The following is an 18,313-nucleotide window of genomic DNA, read 5'->3' on the forward strand; positions in this document are numbered from 1 at the left end:
TTTTGTCCGGCTTGCCACTAATATGAATACTTACAAAAAGAATGTGAATGAATAAAAAAATATCTCGTTCCTGGTCCTTATTAGGAAAACAAAAGAAATAGATAAATAAATATAATTACGTAACCTATTCATGAATTATTTTCCCAACCCCCCGCTAGATGGCGTTGAACACAAGACCCCAGTAACAAGGTTTTCTAACCGCATTATTGATTTTTTCCTCTTCATTCCGCGCCAACTTCGTTCGTCCACGACCCTCCATTCTAGTTTCGGAATCTACAATCATTTAAACTGATATTATTTGTAGTAGCGAATTATTTTGAAACCAAGAAATGTAGCTTTTTTTTAGTCATTCACTTAAATTTTCACGGTAGCTGTTATGAAATTAATTATATTATGTGCAATACTTTGACCTCAATAAGTGTAAAGCAATACGTAGCGATGGAAACTAAAATAATTTTCATGAGAGTATGCAGGTAGCTGGGCATCATGCCGAAACGCATTCCCTTCCACGTCGTATATGCCACAAGTAAGTATTTACTTAGATTTTCTTTTAAATGTGACTATGACTATAGTTTTTCTATGAAAAATAAATAATCATAATCAATTCTATAATTAGGTATCGCATGAAATGTAGCTCAAAACACACATAGTTATTTTTTTGTATGTTTGTCTTATTAATTAATTAAAATCTAGTAAATGTCATGAGTGGCATAGTCCTTCTGTAAATTACATATATAGGTAGGTAAGCTTGCCACTAATGTCACCTGTTGTTAACTGAATAATTGAAAATACAGTGCGCGTGTCAACTCGGAGGCTTTGGTTTGCGATAGAGACACAATTTTATTTTATTCTTCCTTGACTACAATCTCACCTGATGGTAAATGATGATGCATTCTAAGATGGAAGCGGGCTAGCTTGTTAGGACGAGGATGAAAATCCACACGCCTTTCGGTTTCTACACGACATCGTACCGGAACGCTAATCACTTGGTGGTAAGTCTTTGCCGGTAGGGTAGTAACAAAGCACGACCGAAGCCACCCACAAGCCAGATCTGGACCAATTAAGAAAACCTCAATCGACCCAGTCGACGGTAGAACCTAGGATCTGCGTCTTGTAAATCCACCGAGCATACCACTGCACTACATTGGATATGATCTCTGCCTCCAATGCCGGAGGGTGGTGAGTTCGAATCCGGTCCGGGTCATGCACCTCCAACTGTTCAGTTGTGTGCATTTTATGAAAATTAAATATCACGTCTCTCAAACGGTGAAGGAAAACATCGTGAGGAAACCTGCATGCCTGAGAACTTTCTTAGTTCCCTGCGTGTGTTAAGTCTGCCAATCCGCATTGGGTCAGCGTGGTGGACTATTCGCCTAACCCCTCTCATTCTGAGAGGAGTCTCGAGCTCAGTAGTGAGCCGAATATGTGTTGATAACGATACCACTGCACCAAGGAGGCTGACAAAACATTATTGACAGGCGAAGACAGCTCGTACCCAGCATGCGAGCTGAACTCGCAGGGACCAGCGGCTCGCGGCTGGCGCAGCTCGGGCTCCCCGCCGCACGAGCTGCTGCTGCGGCTCACAGCGGTCACCAGCATACACAAGCTGCAGCTGCTGGCGCACCATCAGCTCATACGTAAGTATAAGAATGATTCGGGCCTTGTTATAGGAGGGGACTTGTAGCTTAGACGCTATAGACTTCGATGTACCCATCATCGAAGTCTACCTATATGGTACCTATTTAAAAAAAAAAATCTTCCTAATATTATTATAAACGCGAAAGTTTGTATGGATGCTTGGATGTATGTTTGGATGTTTGTTACTCTTTAACGCCGTAGGTATACTCGTATATGAGGTACTCTTTTAATGTTCTTTTGATTACGGAGTTTGTGCCATTTCCTCCTCAGCTGCCTGCGTAGAGGTGTTGGTGTCCGGTGGGCTGGTGTCGGAAGGAGCAGCTACACCATGTGGAGCCACCTACAACAGCGTAGGGCGAGTCACTCTCGCCAAGCCCGCATCACAAGCGCGGACTAGAGAACTAAGGTACATAATAAGAAGCCTATAATCTTGTTCCTTACCCGGGTTAAGCCTCGAGGCCCCACCAGGTTCACCTAGGAGATCCCGCAAATCTAATAACCGATATCGATGGTTTATTAAAGTAGAGTGTGAAGCTCAGACCTTTGTCATTTATAAAAGGTGAAAGTGTTACAACCCTTAGTATATATACGGTAAGGTAGTACTCGTACCTGGGTGGAAACATTAAAAGAAACTCGCTTTACGAGTTTATTTCGACGATTAAAACTTTAATCGGATAATAATCCAAACACCTTTGTTCCACAGTTACCTATGGTCTGTCAGTTACCTATGGTCTTGGGCTGAATTTCAGCTTTTATATATGACGAGAACCAGTTATCTAATGACAGTATGTAGTATGGAAGCTTTGTAATCTTTCAGATCTGCAGCTCTCCCAGAACCAACTGTAGCACGATTTGTAAAGCTCAGACTGTCTGGACCTCATCCACCAGCAAAAGATGACGATCAGGTAAGAGTAAGAGTACAAAGATCTAATTTGAATTTGAGCTTAAAGTTAACTAATCTATACTAATATTATAAAGAGCTAAAGTTTGTTGTGTTGTAATATCTGAATTTTGAAAATTGTTTTAACACTAGGAAGCCACGTTTTAATTGACTCCTAAGCTATATTTTTCCCCGTATTCTCGCGGGAGCGGGAACTACGTGGGTTCCTAGTACATATTTAAAAAGTTAAGAAATGAAGGTAATAAATATCCCTTCAGCAATGTTCACCATGAATTAAAAAAAAATAATTTTAACACTTAGGTAGCTTTGATGGCAGTAAACGTCCTCGGTGAAGAACTCGAAGAAGTAAACAAAACAACTCCTACTGAGAAAGCTGAAATATTCTTCTCACCATATGACGATTTAGCTTTTGTCATGTACGTAGATAATGAAATCGCTGACCTGGTGCGCAATTTAGATCGGAAGAAGAAAGCTGCCGTTACAGGTAAATAAACAATAACATGTACCTACTAATAAAACACGTGTGTAAAAGATGATGATGACGGTGATACCTCTAAATAAATCAGAATTAGACGTGATTAGTAAAAAAGAAATGTTTCTTTAAGAATACAATAAGGAACTTAAGCTAACTTATCCTAATAACTATACAAATCATGCCCACGTGGAATGGTGGCAAGAATACTGGCTGCATTTCCGCGCTGGACAGCCAGGCTGATCCTTTGCGCAAAAAATGAGCCAGCCCTTCTGTCACCAGTCGAGGCAACAAGCCGCGGTGAAATAGTACGGAAAAATTTTTTGGCACTGCGACTCCATGGCCCAAGGGTCTCCACGGCAAAAGGTACAAATATGTAACTCTCTGTCAGAGAGGCATATTTGAGCCACTTACCGGTTTCAGCTTTTTCTGCTGCGGCTCCCGGTCTTGATTCTGTCTCCCTGATATGACACGGTGCTAATGTGTCGACGCATGTAGCGTCCCACATTAGGGCCCGCCCCATTTCCCAGGGAACCAGCGTCAATCCATCAGGTCTCTTACCATCATCCCGACTGATTCCTAACGGCTCGATTAGCGCAGGAATATTTATGGTGGCAAGAGCCCTTTTTATTATGTCATTAAGAGAGCCATGCCGAAATAGCCTACCGCCACTCCTTTGGCATGAAAGCCCGTGGATTCCAAATTTACTCACCTCTTTCCCACATGGACATTTGTGCTCTAAGCACAATGGTGTACCCAATCTGAGTCCTAGAGCCACACGAAAACTTTAAGTAGATACTGTTGTGACAAATCAGGAGTTGAAGTAATTCTCAGTCTTTAAATCTACAGAGGAACGTTTCGAATACGCACGCCGGTTAAAGTCCGCTGGTTCTGCTTTAGCGGCTGCTGGTATACGAATCGGAAGGTGGAGACTTCGCAAAAGGACAGCGGCGGCTAGAGATGACTTTGAATTGGCGAGACGAATGAGAGATAGAATAACAGATGCCCTTATAGGTGTAAAAGAAGACCCCGAGTTGCAACGACTATTTGAGGATGAAGGAGTAAGTTAATTAGAAACGAATTTTATTTTATTGGTAGTAAACGTGATGAGATTTATGAAGAATACTTTTGATAAACCAGTAACCAGTAGTTTAGTAGCCTCTGTAAGTCCCGTGGGCTCAAATCGTGGGCTGTCATCGGAGTTTTGGGCAACTACAGAAGCATCGTCTGATGGGGCCTGAAGGCCGAAGAGATGGGCGATGGCCCTCTCTAAGGGCGTCTTCTCTGAGACTCGGACCTCGGCTTAAAGGGCCCTTCGGGAAGGTTGTTTTATCCGTGACCGTAAATGGAGTCCAGCGAACCGGCGAAGACGCTGTGTAGGCAAGATCTGAAGGTATCCATAGTTATTGCCGTGCGATAGCATTTAATAACTACATATCTAATACTCCCTTTGTTAGATTAATGTATTAAGTATGGTTTTCAGTATTTTCTGGTCCTTTCAGCCTGATACCCGCAATGATTCGTCCATGCCACAAGCGTACGACTTCTCTCATCATCTCTCACCATCTGTCGCAGCTGGCACACAAAGTATTGATATACCATCGCCAGTACCACCTATCGAACATTTTCCAGAACCACAGGAAGAATTTAATGGAATAGATGATTTAGATAGCCATCACATTCCAGCAGTAAGTAGTTGAAACATAATATTGCTATTAGAGTGCGTAAAAATACTTTGCTTCTATTATTAGACCATAGATTATTATCAAAGAGATTTATCCTATTCCGATGAATGTTTTACATGTGAATGTTTAATGTGTTAGGTCTAATAAATTGGTAATTTTAACCAAACTTTCAATATTGACATGAATTAATAATAAAAAAATCTTTTACCAGTCACCCGTCCAAGCACTTGATGATGAAATAGAAGTACAAGCACAACCTGCCGAACAAACTGAACCCATCCAAGAATTTAAGCCAGAAATACAGCATACAATACAAAAGAAAGAGGAAGAAGAATTAAGAAAAGAAACTGATAGTCCACGTAGAAGTATAACTCCGAATGCTGCCAATGGTAAAATATAACAATTATTACTATTGAAAAATCTGGTTGTTGCACTATTAATAGTAACAATGTATTCTGTTAAACAATAAAATCTACTATAAATACTAAGAAGCAGAAATATTTATGTTAGATTAAATAATTATGTTGTTTTAGAACAATTTTTTTTCACGTAGCTTCCAGTAGACTGAACCAAATAAAGTACCAAGGCAGCAGAAGTAATGTAGATTTAGAGGATTCCATAGATTAACAATACAATATTGATTTATTTCAGGTACTTTAGTAAGACGTAGAAATAAAAGCGCCGGACCGAGATCTACATTCGAAGCTTATGAAGAACGATTATTACCGGCTTTGAGACAGTAAGTAAATATTATATTAAAAATCATTAAACTATTAATATAAACTATAACATGAGTTGAAAAATTGTAATGGTAATGCATGAAATGATAAGATTTCTATGCTCGTTGAATCTTCTTGAGGAATTTGTTAAGCTTATACGTTATCTATAATATCTTCTTGATTATAACAAACATTTTTTATCATGTATTTTTAATTATATGCTTTCTTTCGTTTCTGTTTTAATTCTGTATTACCATAGTTCATATTAAGGTATATTTCCTTTTACTATACAGATGCTTTTTAATTCCTATCACCATTTATACAGTTCTCACACCAACGAATATTTACGAGAGGCTCGCGAAGAGGAGTGCAGTGGTGGAAGTGCTTCGTCACATCACCGCATCCCTCATAAACTTAATGAGAGGGAGAGGAAACAAGCTGCCTTGCCAATACTTATATTTGGATATCCTTTAGTAAGTTTTATGCCACAAATCAATACATGTAAATAAACTTGAAGTGCCTTTCTGTGTTTTTTCAAATGCTTTTAGTATTTTTAAGCGATACCAAAACACCAACCAAGCTTTTTAAATTTTTGTCTGTCTATCTGTTCAGACTAATCTTTCAAACGACTGAAGCGATTTAATGCAACTTTCATTGGAAGATAGGACATATTGAGCAACATATAGGCTACTTTTTATCCCAGAAAATCCTGTGGGATATGTACAAACTTAGACTTGTTATAACTAAACAGTTTTTTTAAACTTAAATTAAATTGTTTAAGGTTGAAAAGTTTTTCTCCAAAAATTATTTGGACAAGGAAGAAGGACTAGCGCGTCTTCGTGCAGAGCTAACGTCTCCGTCTAATGGAAGTACAAAGACTTCTCCTAATAAAACCGCAAGAGCTGCTGCGACTTTGCTGCAGAGAGCTCTGAGAGATAAAGTATTCTCAGTGTATAGTCAGGCTAACGAAGTCGTCAGGGTATTGTTTAAGGAATTCGTACCGGACAGGTTAGTATAATAGTAGTTTCTTTTTTGTTTCATCAGAATAATGCGAGAACTCTGAAATACGAGCTATGGCTCCAGGACGGAAAGTAGTAACTAAAATGTTATTTTCATAGTTTATTCGGAAATAAATTCCGAATATATTGCAGCATTGCACCGAATTATTATTATTAATCCGGGCATCAAACTGTACATCAGAATATATTGTTAACATTCATTTTGTTAAGATATCTAGCGAAAGTAAATTAAGCTATTTAATTATTATCTCCATTTGCTATTTTGTCAATTATATCAACAATACTAATATTTTTTTCAGAGTATGCGCTGCAGAAGTTGGTCGTTGTTTGGAAAAGTTGTTACCAGAGTTGCTACGCGCTTGCGGTGACCCTGCCCCACGGATTCACTCCACAGCACAGCACACCGTCCTCACTGTAGCCGACTGTCAGATGGTGAGGTTAGTTCTAGCTACGCACTATATTAAAACTACGACATGAATTTACCTGGAACAAGTAGAACTAATCCTAGGCATCTAATTAATTTATATGTACATCTCCGTGAGCCGTGATTGCCCAGTGGCCTTCAATTCAGAGCGCGTAGTTTCGAATCTGGTCCAGGTGCACTTCTAACTTTTTAGTCATGTGCATTTTAAGAATCTAATATGACTTGTCCCAAACGGTGAAGGAAAACCAATGTGAGGAAATACACAAGAGTTTTCTTAATTCACTACGTGTGTAAAGTCTGCCAATTCGCATTAGATCAACGCGTTGGACCTAACCTAACCTAACCCCTCTTATTCCAAGAGGAGAATCGTGCTTATCAGTGTGCCGAATATGGGTTGTTAATGATGATATAACCTAGTACTTACTTATTAGTTTAAATCAACAGTTATCTTTTATTTTTAGGAGTCTACACATAATACCACAACAATTGGTGCGTCCTGTCCCCGCATCTATGCATCCTCGCCTCGCTTTGTCTCGTCTACAAATGCTTGAACAACTTATCCTGAGTCACGGAATATTGACAGACAAAAACAGGTAAATTATTAAAATAAGGTAACCGATCTTGGGAAGTATAACTTTGGAAGATTAGAATATCTAAAACAATTCCGTAAAGTAGTTACGAGCAATAGAAATTACAATACATTGAAAAATGCCTCGGAGAGCACATTATGCCGTCTGTCCCGTTCATTATCATTAAAATCTGATAGTGGTCGTTAATGAATAACATCATCACCTAAATCCCGCTAACCAACATTGGAATAGCATGGTAACTCTAAGCCCCATATCTCCTCTCCTATAAGGAGAGACTGATATTTATAAAGATTGCAAAATAATTAGAACAAGAAAAAAGTAATACAAACTATGATAAACAATATTAATGGCAAAATTATTTGCATAACAGGACTAATATAACAAATAATTCATCAACAGTGGTCTAACAGTCCGTCGACTAGCAGAATGCGGTGCAGCTGGTGCTCAACACGCAGCGGGCTCTGTAAGGGCAGCGGCTGAAAGGATACTCCTAGCTGCATATGCAAGGTCTCCCAGAGTGGTCAGAGCCCAGTTACCCCCAGACGACGCTGTTACAAGACGCAATCTCATCTACAGGCACCTATTTCAACAGTTCGACAGAATCGATATGCAGGTAGATAATTTATTAAGATAATAAGAAATTCAGTTTTTCCCAAATCCCGCAGGAACCATGAATTTGCGGATTCAAAATAGCCTTTATGTAGCTTAATACTGTTATTTTAAAATCTTAGACGGAAAATATAATTTCATTTATACTAACACTACTAACATGAGAAGTAAGTATGTTAAATGTAGAATTTATTTTTCAGAAAATGCTTAACCAGGCACCGACTGAAGAACAACTACTTAACGGTGGAGACCAATCAGTACTCGATTCGACCTTAGAAGCAAGCGTTACTCAATCCACTCGAAGTGGTACAGTAAGTGGTATGACCACGTCTTTTGGAATGTCAACTTCAATGGACGCAACGTCTTCATACAGTTTAAAATCGAGTGCAAGTGGAGCTACATTAGCACCTTCAAGTTTAAGTGGAAGCTTTACAACATCAAGAACAAAAAGCAGCCTAAAGAAAACACCAACAAAGAAATATACGCCAACTCGATCACCAAAGGACGTATCCGGCTATCCTGGTTATAACAAATTAAGATTAGACAGTGCTATAAGTCCAAAACATTCACCACGATCATCAGTTCTTGGAAATGAAAAGGTACAGTATTCAATAATTATATAAATATGTATGTTATTCTAATTCAAAATCAATATTAAACAGAACTTTGATTGAATTGATGATCGAATCGCTTGGCGATTGTTGCATAAACTTATAAGATTCTCCGATTTGCAGGTACACTTCCAAGAAAGTCAAACAGACGAAGTAATATACCGTCGAGCTAATCGCAACCCAGGGAACCGTCATTCCATGATACATTACGATCACGATCCCTCTAAACCCCAACTAAAAGAAAGACCAGCCACAGTTTACGAACCATTGCACTTAGAATACAGAGATTCACCAACTATTGGATCACCGAAAACTTCTAAAAATGATGTCAGAAGCATGGACTCTTTACCAATGGATTCTCCACAAATGTCCAAAAATGATTTGAGGTGTGACTCAGATAGTAGAAGCCTTGATTCACCTAAACTGAAGGCTGATTATTTTCGCGATGTTGGTTTAGAATCTCCAAAACTCGTTGCTGGGGTTAGGAATTTGCATTTAGATGAACATAGTCAAATGGATGAGAGTGGTTATTACAGTCCAGGTAAAATATAAAATAAGTAGTTTTGTATTTGATTTGATTTTGTAAGGATGTATGTCAAACTTAGTGGTTCCTACGAGTATTTTATAATATTGCAGGCAGAAGACAGATACCAAACAATGAACAGCAGTATGAAAGTTACGAAGCAGTTGGTGCCGATATGAGCAGTGAAACTACTCCGGAACCCGTTTGCAAGTATGTGTTGACTGTTGATTTTCGTTTTCAATAAACTTAATTAGTTAATAATCTTACAATGGCAAATACTGTAAAACTAAAGCCTAACTATGCCAAAATAAATCTTTATAGTCATATTATCATGATCTGATGTTTTCAATAGACGGTTGTTTTAATAGTTCACCCAAGTGGTGCAATACGAGTTATTTTTTTTTATTATATCATCCTAGTACATCGTGTACGTGGTGCGGACGTCGGGTGCGTGCGGCGGCTTTAGAAGCTCATTACTGGCGACGATGTGTGCTTCTTGCGAGATGTCCCCACTGCCACTTTGCGCTTGAAGCACGAGCCTTACATGCGCATCTTTTGGGTGAGGCATATTGTCTAGATAATGCCAATTATGTATCTAGAAAATAATAATAACGATATCATCGTCATATCAGCCGATGGACGTCCATTGTAGGACATAGGCCTTTTGTAAGGACTTTCAAACATCACGATCCTGAGCCGCTGCATCCAGCGAATGCCTGTGACTCGCCAGTCCATCTGGTGAGGGCTCGACTAACACTGCGTTTTCAAGTGCGGGGTTGCCATTCCAGCACCTTGAGATCCCGACGTCCATGGGCTCTTCGAACTATGTGATACGCCCATTGCCACTAAATTTTAATTGCGATAAGAATCAAGGTAGTCGCCGGATACTTTTAACCCACTAACTTCCGATCATCGTGGTTCTTAGCTCCATCGGGCCCTGGAGTGTAGTCGAGATAGTTTTCAGATAGTTAAGACAATCTTTTATTCACTATAATAGTGAATAAAAGATTGTGTTAATGGCTGGATGTTTATAAGGCAAAACAACGTCAGGTATGTTTCTACATAGCTGATGTTGTTTTGGGGTGTACCAATCTTATCACTAGTAATGTAGTCGCTGTTTCCGATCTCGGCATAAAATAATATTATGTCAATTTTTAAAATGCTGTATTTCTTAATGTTCACAGAGGAATGCTCGCTAAGCGAAGGCCTATGGAAGGCGTGTCACAAATGTGGTGCTGCGTTGCGTACAGATGAAAGCGAGTATCACGTTAACTGTATACGTGAGTATCTTTATTATATGCGGCATAAGTTTCTGCTTGTCGCCGATGACCTATTGGTTGCTTGGATGGTTGCGCGAAAGGATGTATGTGTGTAAGATGTTTGTTACTCTTTCACGCAAAAACTATTGTACCCATTTGGATGAATTTTGAAATGGAATAATTAATAAACGCTAGTAGATTAACAGATAGATATTTTATCACAGAAAAATACATGACTACCGCAGGATGTGTAAAAAGCTGAATTTCTCGCGGGCGTCCGCTAGTTTGTACATAAGGGCGATTAAAAAAAATATTTTTCCAAGGAATTCGTTAATTTATCATGTTGTCAATGTCATGGTTTTAGCTCTCGGCCTCGATGAGTGGAAATGCCCGTACTGCCTGACGAATGTGCTGGCACGGGACCTGCCCTGGCAGAGACATCTTATGCAATGCCCTCGCAACCCGCGACTGACATAGCAAAACTAATAGATATGGCAACAATTAAGCATGAAGTACCTAAAAATATTGAAGATATTTTGCTTTCGCAAGGTCAATTTTAGAGATTTGCCTTATGCTTATTCAGGTAGGTACTTCTACTTACACTCCAATTGGGAGATTTGCGTTATAAAAGACGATAAATAATTTTAGTATCTACTGCTATCAGAATATAAAATTGTCTAAGCGCGGTTATGTTCAATATTCTGATCTATTTTACGTTCCTTGACTTCAGGATGTTTTTATGTAAACTTTTACAAGTTTGTTGTGTATGTAATCTTGTTTGTACGTATATTGTTATGATTCCTTCATCGTGTTGCATTGGTTGTGTATTCAATTCCGCGAATTATTTAATAAGTATAAATAATTGACACCTACTTGTTGACAAAAGATGCAATAGAAATATTAGCTTTAGGCACAATCCAAATATTGTAGTCTGAGATAAAATTAGTGCAATACTCATTTATTATAGTTTGTTTAATTTAATAAGTATCGTTAGTGATTGTCACATTATTTGGTTAACTAATTTATAGATTTTTGTATGTAGGTATCACTATTTATCATTAATTTTTCACCTTTTGGTAAAGACATTAAGTTTCACATTTAGTATTAAATCAAAAAATATTTTAAATCATATATATATATATATATTTACACATATTATTTTCTAATACACACGTCTATCAATACTTTTAATAGTAATCAATTTTGAAGACTACCCCAACTATTATTATTTATTCTTCACATATAAGTGTTTTGTCGTAGTTTGAATGAATTTCCGTCTTAGCCTCCTTGTCCACTTTTACCGTCCAGGTATATGAAATCCGTCTTATCTAATGCTCACATATCACATTTATGTTTTTCAAGACTGCAACACTGTCCTGCAATATTTTGTATTTACATCTTTATAGTTTTAAGTTCAAAATGCACAACAATTACTGGTCTACTATAAATATTATTATAAAAACCATAATAATTTTTAATATTTCTTTTTGTGCTAAGTGCTCAGTTATATTCTCTGTAGTAATAGTACTGAAACTAAACCATCTACTTACTTAGTCCGTCAATATCACTTTATTTTGATATCTTAATGATATCTCACAATAAGCTGGGAATATAAATTATTTCTTAGTTATTGTTATATAAAATCCAAGATTGTTAAAAAATAGTCAAATATTCCTAGATTTGATCAAAATACTATAGATAACTTTTAGGTCTGATTAAAATGATTCTGTAGTATATATATAGCTTTTATTAACGTAAAATATATTCGCTTTTGACCACTGCTTGGTGGATGGTGGATGGATGTGGTCTAAGATGAGACACGCTTGCCCAGAATATACCTATTCACTCTTGTTTTAAAAATATCCAAGTTACAAGAACCAGGAAACACCTTATTATTCAGACTTAGCAATGCGTATGTGAAAAGAAGACATTAGTTATAGGTTAAGTATTACCACTTTTATAAGTTACACTAATCTATCTGCAATAAGGCTTACATTTTAATGGTAAATATGTCATAACACGTGTAAGGGTGAGGCCAAACGAGCGTAATTTTCACCTCACCCTTAGTCCGCTATTGGTTGTATTACCTACGCGCCATGTTCAAAGTGCGAGCGAGGTACTTTCTTTTGATAATTTAAATCTTAACGTAATGCATTACGGTCTGTATTTCATTGTAGTAGTCTCATAATATGGTTTAGATCGTTTTCCTGCACGTGCGAAGTTTGAACATGGGATTTATAAAAGTGGTATAACTGTAGGGTCGGTTAATCCTCCTTTAAAAGTACACTTTCCAATCCCAATTCGGATTAAATCTGATAAGATCAGACGGTGTCATTAAAGGTTTCGAGTGAACCAATGTATTCAGCTAGGATGTAGTTTATATATTTTTTACATTTATGCATGTAGTTTATAAATAGAATGTGACATTACACTCCTTACATCCAGTGACGTAGCTAGTAACCAATTATTTCCTGGTAAGGATTCGATGGCCCCGGGGCATTGCACCGCTTAGTCTCTCAAGTTCGTTGATGACACTCCCATGATATGCGGGCGACGGGGGGAAAGACTGGCATCAGTTGTGGGTTTTTCATTCATACACGCCCCCCGGCCCGCGCGGACCATCGGGAGTGTTACGAACGAAGTTGCCAAGCTACAGCCCTGGGTAGCTACGCCATTGCTTACATCACCTACAAATTTAAATGTGGAACAGAAATGTAGATTAGAATGAGTAACAATTCGTATACGCCCTTATGTTTTAGTATCAGTCAAATGGATTTCAAGGCGACATTGTTAGAAGTAATGTTTAGACTTTTATTTATTAGTTTTAGAAGTAAGATTGATTCGACGAAAATGTAGCTAATTAATATAGAGATTAGAAAGTAGGTTATGATTTTGAATTACTCAATCATCTTAAGACTATACTGTACATCGTTAATAATAATTGGACTATTCATAAATTACAATTAATTTTTCTTTATAAATCCTTAAATCTCAAAATATTTTTTTCATAACAAATTTTTCTCTTTCCCTCCAATTAGCCATAAAGGCGATTAGAACAAAAGGCGAAGATTAAGAGTTATTTTTTAAATTTATGTAGTAATACGACAATAGAATAATAGACAATGACTAGTATTGAAGCCTCTTGGAGTTGAACTTGGCATTTTAACCGAGAAATTAAAAGAAAGGGTAAGGAGAGGTTTGTTAATTAAACGACAGCAAATAAACGGTAAACTACAGCACTAATATCATTCTCTGACCTGAAAGGGCTAGCCTGATATTTCTAAAAAAAATTAAATCTAGAAAAACCCCCGAAGGTCATAAAAGTATTAATTTCACTGTCGATTAAGTCATCAACATTCATTTCTCCCACTCAAGTGATATATTTGCAGACATTCGGTTATTCTTCCTCACTTTCACATACCATAACTATAAAATGGCTCAACCAACCAAACCAAATCATCAAACAAACTAAATTGAAATCGCTTCATCCGTTCGGCAGCAATGGTGTCACAGACAGATAGACACATCAAACTTATAACACCCCTCTTTTTGCGTCGGGAGTTAAAAATATAGGTATGTCAATAAGATCTGTTGAAAATTTATGAATAGTCCCAAAGTAACTATTAAAATAGAACATCACTAAAATTAGTAATACTTTAACAATAACTTAGAATAATTCGATTAACGAAACCACATCGCCCACTGTGATATTGGGTTGGGTATTCATTGAAACAGGATTTTGAGCGTGGATCTTCAGTTGATGGTATAGATATAAACATATAGATAAACTAGCATAATTAAGATTGTAGGACACTTTTTCATCTGTTGAAATTTCTCACCGTCTCACAGCAATTAACTTATTATTAAAGAAACTATTAGAAATTCTCATTTTGTTTATTTTTAACCGACATCAAAAAAGGAGGTTCCCAATCCAACGCGTATGTTTCTTACCTCATAACTTCGTCATTTATTAACCAATTTTAAAAATTCCTTTTTTTATTCGAAAATCGGAATTTTGTGTAATAATCAAAATAATTGAATTACGTCTTTGCAGTCGGTTCCATTTATATGTTATAAAGATTTATTATTTCATTGTTAGTAGTGACCAGCACTTTATAAAAGCAAAGTAACTCCCTTACAATATTATATAGTTTTTCCTTATTGTCTTAAGCCCTGTGCACATTACTGTTTGTTATGACTATTCACAAAAAAATACAAATATGAATTATAGTCCCTGATAATTAATGATAAACGAACTTACCTGTAAGTGAAGTTCTATCATAATTATGTGAGTAGCTTCATTCGAAGATATTGCGTTGTTGTTGTTTGTACCAAAGTGCGTTGTTGCTTGTAAGTTAAAGGAAACTACTTGGTAAAATTATATCTGAGAATGAAGCGACGAAATATAATACTAATTATAAGAGATAATAAGATAGTTTCATCTACATATAATCATTCTTCTCCTTCGTTTCAACAAAAGAGAGCCCGATGTAGATCTCTTTCGAGGGAAGAGAGAGCGTTACGTAGGTAAAATTATTTTGTTTTCTCTTGTCACGCATTTTGTTTAGAATGCTCCATTTGATTATCTGCGTCTAAGGTTATCCGGGTGTGAAAGGTTTGCCGTTTGAATTCGTAATTTTTTCGCGAAAAATTGCAAAACAAATTAATTTAGTTATAATTATGATATTTATTATTTTAATTGTATGTACAAGATATACTTGTATTTTTACTCTGTGGCTAGTAAATATGTAAATACATATTATAGTGTACTAAATGTACATTACATAGATGTTAAGGTGGTGGATTTAATAACTTATAAACCTACTAGTGATTACATAAATATTTGTTAATAGTAGTAATTCATGGAGTCTCAGGAGTACCTAAATTAGTGTAAGTAAATATTTCTAGTATTAGTATAATTATGTAATCTTGAGTAGCAAAAAATATACTATCTAAAGATAGTTTTTTTATTAATCTAAATAGGAAAATCTAACTATATTCTATCTAAAGATGTTATACTTTTACAACAAGTTTCAATACTTTTCACCATGATTTTTCTTTTACAATAAGACACCTTGTCTATTGTAACGATACACCGAACTCAGGATAAACAATAGGGTAGTTGATCCCAAAAAAAATATCGCTTCTTTATGAGACCTGAATACTCCCAAATTTTAATTTTAAATTATACTTTTGATTAAACGTCAGAAAATACTGTCCGCCATGATTGTCTTTATGTTATCTGTGCTATTACGAAAGAAAGTATTTTATTAAAAGCCAAAATATTTAACTATTTAAAATATTTAACTAAAAGTACAGTAATATCGATCTCCATTAAAACTGTGGGTTTAATATTTTTAAAAAATTAGATCGGTTCAATGCAAAAAATCGGACGTCTTTTACTTTCACGTGTATTTGCTAACAATAACACGTGACGTCACGAAATGCTTGACAGTGTTTTTGGCGTTAGGAAAAATAGATAAAATATGCATATAATTTTTTACTATTTTTAATTAAAATTGGTATATTTACTACACTTATTCTAAGTACTGTACGAAATTAACATTGTTTATATTAAATTTCATATGAGTCAACTACCTTATTAGGGATATTGTTAATTAGGTATCAAAAAAATCGCAATAGGTACGTTTTATTATAAAATAATTATTTTGATTCAGTTGTCTTCATTCTTCCTCCACACGCTTCTTATTCGTACAGTGAAAACAAATGTAAAAAGAAAGTTAATTCCAAGCACGCGATGATTAAATTTTCACGTGAAACCTTCATATTTATTATTTATAATGTAAAAAATAATAGTAAATAATAACTACTTGCTGAAAATTAAACAGAAGTAGAAGAAACTTAGCTTAAGTATGCAAATACGTATGATGATGCCATAAATGAAACTACTATATTATGTATAAAGTTAAAAAGTTTCTAAGCGTTTTAGTTTTGTACGTTTAGTAAATCCATTCGACTGATAATATAAACTAAACAGGGTCCAATTTTGTTACACTTATTGCCTTTAAATAAAATATGTGCAAATACTAACAAGTAATTATTATCTATACTCGTATATTAATCTGCTATAAAGCACGGTATAAACTCATGTGATTATTGTTTAGTGTACCTGACTAGTTTAAACGGGGCCCTTAGTCATGAGTTTGTTTATGCAACGCGAATGCGAAGTGTGCCAAATTGTAATACCACGTTTGAAACTAGTCGGGCTTAGTCTGACAATAATCATGTGAATTATGGATAACGTGGATGACTTGACTTTTAAGTTAAAGGTATTTTTGAACCTCAAGTTTCTGTTGTATTTTCCACACCATATTCTTTTTTAGAATTTCCAATTGATGCAGGAGAGTTACAATTTCTATTTTAGATGCAAAAACAAGTAAATGAATTATTTTCATATTATTTACCAAAAGTTTTAACCAACCCCGTGAATGTTACTATTTCTATTTATAACATACTCGCATCTAATATGATTTAACTTCATAATGATTTCAAATCGAAGACGGTATTATTGAAATGTTATGGACTGATAAAATAGTTTTACATTTTAAGTATTTTTTGTTTACTTGAAAAAGATACTATATTGAATAAAAAACATTTAAAAAAACAATTGCCAAATTGTAAACTTTCGAAACATGAGTAAGTAGTATTCGATTGTAATTTGAAAATTAATGAAATAGCGTAAGAAAAATGTTGCTTGGTTATGTATTTACATTTTGTTGACATTCAAAACATCATTTATATTTCATACACTTACATTGTTTTTTGTGTGTATTGTCTTTAAGTAATTTTTATCAGTAGGTCAATGGTGCGCACCACGATATATTGCAATGGGACGAAAGAGAGAGCAATGTTTTCGATTCTGTTACTATTGGTCGACACTTGTAGTGTCAGTTGTCTCGAGATGTTGTGTTGCGCATTATAAGTGTATGTACTGTTGGTCTATTCACTAACTTTGAGTAACTTTAGTGGATATCCACGTAATTTAGCAACTAGCTTTGTTAACGTGACTTCGTATTCACTATAAATTTATTGTTAAATGATAAAAATTACTAGCTAGTGTGTTTTAAATTGTCAGTTTTGTTTACAATGGATTTAAAAATACTAAATGTAGTTGTTTTTGATTTAAAGTTAATTATATAAGATGGATGAGAGCCGTGATAGTTCAGTGAATATGACTTGTGTCTCCGATTTCAGAGAGCTCAGGTTCGAAAGCGGTCTGGGGCATGGAACTCCAACTTTTCAGTTTGCACATTTTAAGAACTTAAATACCTAACTCACCTAACTCATTCCGATAGGAGACTCGTGCTCGTGCTTAGCTCAGAATATCGGTTGACAATGATGATATAAGATGGCAAAAAGATCAAAGTTGGTGAATAGCCAGCTGGTAATGTAAAAGGAACATCTTCTCCGTAAAGATTATAAAAAATGAGCTTGTTCTAAACTGCTATCTAGTATTATACAATTTAGGAAAAATTAAAGAAACGCGGAAACAACAGTTATTGCTGTTTTATAATTTAATTATAAATATGAAACGTATTCAGCATTCATCGCAATTCAATCCATGATTCATGGTTAATTGTATCAGTGATTTGCACACTTTTGTTAATGTAGCACTATCGCCTTGAGGTTGTAAAGCGCCTTGGAAACGATCAAACTTTTTGTCAAATCAAATGTGTGACAAATAATAGCTTGCGGCTTTGTTTAAAGTGTTTGTCAAGTAAATTTGTCAAACATGTTTGATCGTGTCCAATGCGTATAAGGTTTGTTATCGCTCCTGAGCGACTTTTGATGGTGTGAATAAAGGTTTCCAAACATGTTTTGTGTTTTATTGATTTTACACTT

At 35.8% G+C, this 18,313-nt stretch overlaps 1 protein-coding gene across 1 annotated transcript; it reads left to right on the forward strand.

Annotated features, from left to right (window-relative positions):
• Positions 1-213: 213 nt before the first annotated feature.
• On the forward strand, positions 214-18,287 carry LOC112045279 (centrosomal protein of 104 kDa). Its single transcript, XM_024081395.2, has 20 exons — positions 214-526; positions 1,479-1,637; positions 1,909-2,044; positions 2,456-2,543; positions 2,840-3,023; positions 3,861-4,072; positions 4,514-4,699; positions 4,908-5,085; positions 5,348-5,435; positions 5,741-5,888; positions 6,197-6,423; positions 6,734-6,871; positions 7,320-7,451; positions 7,848-8,061; positions 8,258-8,656; positions 8,792-9,209; positions 9,305-9,401; positions 9,611-9,750; positions 10,376-10,471; positions 10,815-18,287. The coding sequence occupies exons 1-20, from the start codon at positions 487-489 to the stop codon at positions 10,925-10,927; spliced, it is 3,393 nt and encodes a 1,130-aa protein (XP_023937163.1). The 5' UTR covers positions 214-486; the 3' UTR covers positions 10,928-18,287.
• Positions 18,288-18,313: the final 26 nt, after the last annotated feature.

Source organism: Bicyclus anynana, chromosome 2 (genome assembly GCF_947172395.1).
Source record: "Bicyclus anynana chromosome 2, ilBicAnyn1.1, whole genome shotgun sequence".
Lineage (NCBI taxonomy): Eukaryota > Metazoa > Arthropoda > Insecta > Lepidoptera > Nymphalidae > Bicyclus > Bicyclus anynana.